The 6,452-nt window shown below is 40.3% G+C and overlaps 1 protein-coding gene across 1 annotated transcript; it reads right to left on the bottom strand.

Moving 5' to 3' along the window:
- Positions 1-250: 250 nt before the first annotated feature.
- abhd13 (abhydrolase domain containing 13) lies at positions 251-5,384 on the bottom strand. Its single transcript, XM_047371138.1, has 2 exons — positions 5,038-5,384; positions 251-3,790 (listed from the first exon to the last, which is right to left on the bottom strand). The coding sequence occupies exon 2, from the start codon at positions 3,754-3,756 to the stop codon at positions 2,701-2,703; it is 1,056 nt and encodes a 351-aa protein (XP_047227094.1). The 5' UTR covers positions 3,757-3,790; positions 5,038-5,384; the 3' UTR covers positions 251-2,700.
- Between the last annotated feature and the right edge of the window lie 1,068 nt (positions 5,385-6,452).

Raw genomic sequence — 6,452 nt, forward strand, 5'->3', positions numbered from 1 at the left:
CCTACTGAATGTATTCAAATGGCTTTCAAACCACCGCAATGCAGTGTGCTGCATTCAGAAAGCAAGAGCGGATAACAGCGTTTTTAGCTTTTAGCCCCATCCTGTGGAAGACATGCAGGAAAGGTTAATTAGCTCATTAAAAGCCCTCCCTAAGAGAGAGAAGTCATTTTGCCACAGAAGCGTAGGGAAACAGGATCCTTCAATTAACAATTAAAATGCAAAGGATAATTGCTCATAAATAATCACAACATTAGACTAAAAACGCTCACACATTATTTCCGGTGCTTAACAGGGTTAATTTTCTATCCCCCATAAGCACACTTTTACACAAGTCACACACTGTATGATTAAAAGGGAAAGAACAAGCACTGGCCAATTACTGGAAATCCCCAGCTGAACTGGCCAGCGAATAAAACATGGAGGACAAACTGAAATTAAACAGAACTTTGGAGTTCGGAGTTCTGATCTGCAGCAGACAGAAACACTTACAGTTTTTCCTTGTTGATGACGCATCTTGGAAATAGGACATCTGGGTATTTTGTCCCAAATCATCTCCAATTGGGCCAAGAGGATTACCGTAGTAACCAATTCTCTCTAAGTATCACCAAGCCAGGCAGCAAATCAATGTGTTAACTGCTCAGTAACGACTAAAACTCATTTTGAAACAAATCCTCTGGGCTAGTTGTACAGGTGCATATCAATACATTTAAATATTTTCGAAAAAACGTATTTCAGTAATTAAATTCAAAAGGTGAAACCCATATGAATTAAACAGAGTAATATAGTTCAAGCATTTATTTCTGATTATGGATTACAGCTATTAAAAACTCCAAATTTACTTTCTCACATAAATTTAGTACAAAGTACAAAAGACCAATAAAAAGTGACTTTTAAAAGTCAGATGTTGTGACATATGCTGACTTGTCTGTAGCCCAGCACAGTCTTCGACAATCTCTACAAGAATGGCCGGCCATAAAGGGTCATTACTGAAGAAGTGGCAACTAAGAATATGAATGGAAAGTTGAGAGGAATGAAAACCTGTGGCCATTATAATTTTGGGGGAGATTCACAAGGTGTAGACTGCAGCTTGAGTCACAGCCTCAACAGTCACCACACAGATGTATCCAGAACATGGGTTTACAAGTGCTGCATTGCTTGTGTTCAGTCACTACTGAACCAGATATGGCCAGAAGCATCTTACCTGGGCCAAGGTGATACAGATGGGCTTGGTTTTCAGTGGTCTAAGGTTCTTTTTTTTCCCCAGATGAAACTAAATTTAGCATTTTATTTGGAAGTTAATTTTCTGTATGAGGTACAGAATCCAAGCTTATTGAGATTCAGACTGAAGTTATATAGTCAGTGATTATGTATGGAGCATTTTTCCTTCTGCTGACGAGCTTTACGGAGATTCTGATTTCATTTTCCAGCAGGCTTGGCACCTGCCTACACTGTCAAAAGTACCTAATTTAATGACAATGGTATCACTGTGGTTGAATGGCCAGCAAATTGCCTAAACCCTACAGAGATTCAAAAGGAAGATGAAACACCAGAACCAACAATGCAGATGAGCTGAAGGCTACTGTGAAAGCAACCCGGGCTTCATGACACATCAGCAGAGCCGCAGGATAATCACCTCTTTGCCATGCTGCACTGATGCAGTAAATCATGTAAAAGGAGCCTCAAGTATTGAGTGCAAATGTACTACATGCAGTGCAGTGCATGGACATACTTTTCAGTAATCTAGAGTTTTGATATTGAACTTCCATTTCATTAGTCTTTTGCAATGTTCTAACTTTCTGAGAATCCAATTTTAAGGCTTATATTAGCTGTAAGCATCTATATTAACAGAAATAACTCCAATATAATTACTGATATATAACAAATATGCGTGAGCTTTACTTTTTGAATTGAACTCCAGAAATAACCAAACATTTTAAAGGCATTCTCACTCCTTCAGATACGTTTGTATTTTGACAGGACTTACACCTTACAGGCACACTTTATACTTCTCACCACTTCTTCTATGCAATAAATATGCAGCAGCTGCTCTTTATATTAATGTGGCAGGCTAAATTTGAAGGTGCATATAAATATTTATCATGAGAACGACGTGAAAAGCCAACCTGACAGTGAAGGGGGGGGTTCATCCTTATATTCCATAATGTATTCCTTACTAGATGTAAGCCCAAAGAGAGAAAGAGCCCACAGAAAGAAAAATGTGGGTAAACCTGAACAGAACAGTGCAGTGTATTAACAAATATATTTACAGCATACCTCTAGTTGGCGCTCTACAAAATTAGACACACGTCATCTGTGTCTTGATCAGTATTCACACCAACACCACTGGGTCTTTAACGGTCAATATTCTTTTAAAATTAGATCAACTGATTTCTATTAATTTCAACAAACCCACAGGAACAAATTCTTCTGTGGTTCTGATCGCATCATGTGATGTTAGTAACTATGCTCTGGCTTCATTCATAGAAAGGTCATAGACGCATGCAAAACACAAGGAATCCAAGGGAGAGGTTACAGTCTCCTCAAACTCTGAAATTGTGAAAATATTTTAGCTTATCAAATTTACAGAAAAGTAGAAAGAGTGAAATAAAAAGAAAACTCAAATCCATAAAAAAAATTTACATTCATTCCAAAAATCAATCAAGTTCCTTCATTCAGCTCTTTTCATCCAGTCCAGTTTTATCAGATAATGGTGACGCTGGCTGAGGGTTGAGCACTTTCCTCGTGGGCGTGGCTCTTCAGCAGGTCTTTCATGAACTGCTCCAGAGCAGCGAAGTAACCCTGACACTGCCACGTGTCGTTGTGCGTGCCCTCTGGAAAGATGGCCAGCCGTTTAGTCCGTGCAGGGGACAGCTCGTAGAGTTGTTTCATCATAACCGGTGGGATGAGCTGGTCCGAAAGACCCGACACAAACAGCGAAGGCATGCGGCAAAGCGCCACCTGCCGATAGGACAGGAACTGATTTTTATAGCACCATAAGGGCAGCAGGCGCATGGGCAAGAAGGAGAAGAGCGTCGCCGCCATGTGAGGGATGCTGAGAAAGGTGTTTTCAACGATGATGGCTGCTACCCGGTGAGGATTGACTGATGCTAGACGCACAGCCACAGCGCCTCCTAATGAGCGACCAAAGAGTACCACTTTTGTTTTGTCCAGGTCGGGGCGGGTCATGACATAGTCCAGCGTTGCTTCAGCATCCAGGTACAGCCCATCTTCACATGGCTCTCCTTCGCTTTTTCCATAGCCACGGTAATCCACAAGCACCACGTTTGCTTTTAAATTGACCAGCATTAGAAGTGCGTTTGGCACCCTGTGACCAATATTACCAGCATTTCCGTGGAAATAAAGGATTGTAGGAGGAGCAGAGGAAGTGGGGCTGCTCTGATTGTTGGAGGTGATGCCAGAAGCCGAATCCCCACCTGTGTAACGAAGAAGGATGAGGTTGACCTTCACACCGTCCTTGGTGCGAATGTAGACATTCTCGTGGGGGATTCCTGTTGGCATCGGAACGTAGAGGCGAGAAGAGGAGGGTTGGTCAGGAAAGTAGAGAAGAACATCCTGAAACTTGTAAAGGATGCCCGCCACCGACGCCAGGATGAGAGCGAGGAGGAAAAAACCTCCGTACAGGTGGAAGGTGAGGATGAGAGCCAAAAGGGAAACTCGGCATGCCCCCCAGGACCAGGACACTAGAGTCAGAGAGCACCGCTCCATCGCCCCCCACAGCCTCCAGGACTTCTCCATGGCTGCACAAGAGCTGGGTCACAAAATACACAATCTGCAAATAGAGCAAGTCCAAGAAACAATCAGAAGGTGGGAAATGATTAACTAAACCTGTAGTGACAAAAAATGCAAAGAAATATATCCCTTAAAAATCATTGCACATAAAGTAGCAGGCATAACGATTCATATGCTTACTATTTCTGGCTAAGTTTAATGTGACAATGAATAAAACTACTATTTTGAAGGAAGTTGTTTTTTTGGGGGGTTTTTTTATACCTAAAATATGTTTAACAACAGAAATACACAAAAACAAAACCTTTAAAAAAACTTTTTAAACTGCAAAACTAGGAACGCCATAAGCAAACACAAGAATAAAATTGGGGCTGCACATAATATCGAATATTGGGACATTGTGAAGAAATGAAAGAAAAAAAAGTTATGAAAATGGGGGTTAAACACAATCAATACGGTCATTACAATAGTATAGTTGTTCTGGTATTGTGCCACCCTAAATAACATGCATGAGAAACTGAGTCAAATTAATAATCTTAACAAATAAAGCTGGATGCACGTCAAAATAACATTTAATCTAATACGGAAGTCATACTAAAAAAAAATAATAATAAAAAATGGTGATCATTATTGTGTGATACCGTCATCAACAGGCTACTGTTGTGTAAAACACTATTATATATGAAGCCTTAAAATAAAACAAAACCCAAAAAATAAAAACTACTAATATAATAAATAGACTTAATGTGATACATATTGAAGATTTTTTACAGAACAAACTCAACCTTTTCTCATCCGTCACTGGCAGAGTGCCTCTTGAACATTTTTCTAAACAATTAAGAGCCATTTAAACAGAAAGTTATAAACTGGACACTTTCATAAAACAACCCCAGAATTCAGAGACATCCGGACGATACAAGGAAAAATGTCGGAGTCCCTCCCACCTGGAAGAAACTGTAAAAACTGCTGTTAATCTGAGAAAACATGACGGCTTGCTGCTGTTAGATGTCTTCACAGGTAGCTGTACAATGTAACCTAAGGACACACGGCAACGGAAGTCGTTGCTAAGTCGCGTTTCTGGTCTTTCACAAGGAGCTGTCAGATCAAATGATAATATTGCCAATAAATGTGAACTAAAACCCACCAGAAATGTTGCCTTAGATTCAACCGAGTTAGCTCAGTGCCTAGAATGCTAACCGCTAAGCTATCCTGTTAGCAAAGATGGATGTAGCTTTTGAAGTTAGCCACCTAGCTGTCATCAAAGGGTGGAGTAAGTAGGCAGCTACTCACCCTTCTCTCATTTTTATCGTCTCAGCTGGATGGATTGCTTACAAAGCAATGGCATAGAGATGGGGCAGTAGCTGTCATTCAGTTTTGCAACGGGTTTATGATTAATGCTGAAAGACAAACAGAATGACACCTACAACCGGTAGGGATAGCCACAAAGGTTAGCATGACTGGCACAACCCATATCCAGTTCCGTGTACGTAACTGTGCCAGGACAAGAGTTCCGGAGAATATGTGCTCGGTTTACATTTACACATACAAATTTAGCGTTACCGCAGGTGATAACCTCGATAAAATAATTCCCGTAGTACAAAACTAAAAGCTGGAGTTTAGAAAAATGTTGAAAATGTTTTTTGCAATTCGTCTGTGCTGCTCGACCTTTACCCACCAGATGTCGCTCTTAATCAATTGTGTGCCAAAACAGCGGCGCTTTGAGTGCTTTCGATGTTATATTTCCTGTTTGCTGTCTACATAGTCTTTGCACAGATCTTAATTTTCCTGCATAGCCATAGTTACATAGCCTTAATACACCCAGACAGTATATTAAGGAATCCCATGTAATTATACCTGTATATCTGTCCACTTGTAATTACAAAACTGCATATTTTTTTATTTTTTGGTTGCATCAACATTACTTTTTTTGTTTCCCTTTAACATATTGCTTTGCTTCTGGCAAAATGGAATTTCCTCACAGAAGGAAAAAAGTTTCTATTCTATTCTATTCTATTCTATTCTGAACAATATATTGTGACAAACCCAGCCTAAACAGGTTTGTTGAAACTTCTCCTTCTTTTTAGGCTGCTCGTTGGTTTTGCTGTGATTACCATCTTGCTAATGTCACTCAGTGTGACCTTGCAGTAGACAAACAGATTTCATATGGATCAGCACAGCTGTTGGCTGATCAGCTCTGTCCTTGAGGTTCGTTGATTTAATTCTGCGGTGATATAGACCGCATCAGAACCAGGAGGTAGAGCATTCATTAGAAGCTCCATTTACCAAAATTGCTACAAACTTTGTCACAATAAAGCTTCTACTTTGTGTATTAACACCTGCAAACACTAGTAAGCAACCTATGAGTCATTAACTGTAGGTTTCATGTGCATAATTTCCAGAGATTTCTTGAAGGGGTAATCGCTCCTATGACACAGTGGATTACATCATTACCATATGGAGCAACTACCCTGACTGGCCACCTTGTTAGGCTCACAATCTCAGTACCGGGTGGAAACCCTTTTGCTTTCAGATCTAAACTAATTCTTCAGTGCACAGATTCAACAAGAAGAAACATCTTGAGAGATTTTCTTCCATACTGACATACTATAACAGCAGCAGGCCACACAGCTGCTGTAGATATGTGTACTGATGTGAATCTCCTGTTCCACCAGATCCCAAAGGTGGTCTGTTGGACTGAAATCTGG

The sequence above is a fragment of the Girardinichthys multiradiatus genome, chromosome 7 (genome assembly GCF_021462225.1).
Source record: "Girardinichthys multiradiatus isolate DD_20200921_A chromosome 7, DD_fGirMul_XY1, whole genome shotgun sequence".
In the NCBI taxonomy this organism is placed as follows: Eukaryota; Metazoa; Chordata; class Actinopteri; order Cyprinodontiformes; family Goodeidae; genus Girardinichthys; species Girardinichthys multiradiatus.

Excerpts from the sequence above, each read along its gene's own strand:
- abhd13 (XM_047371138.1), bottom strand. The coding sequence starts at position 3,756 with ATGGAGAAGTCCTGGAGGCTGTGGGGGGCGATGGAGCGGTGCTCTCTG.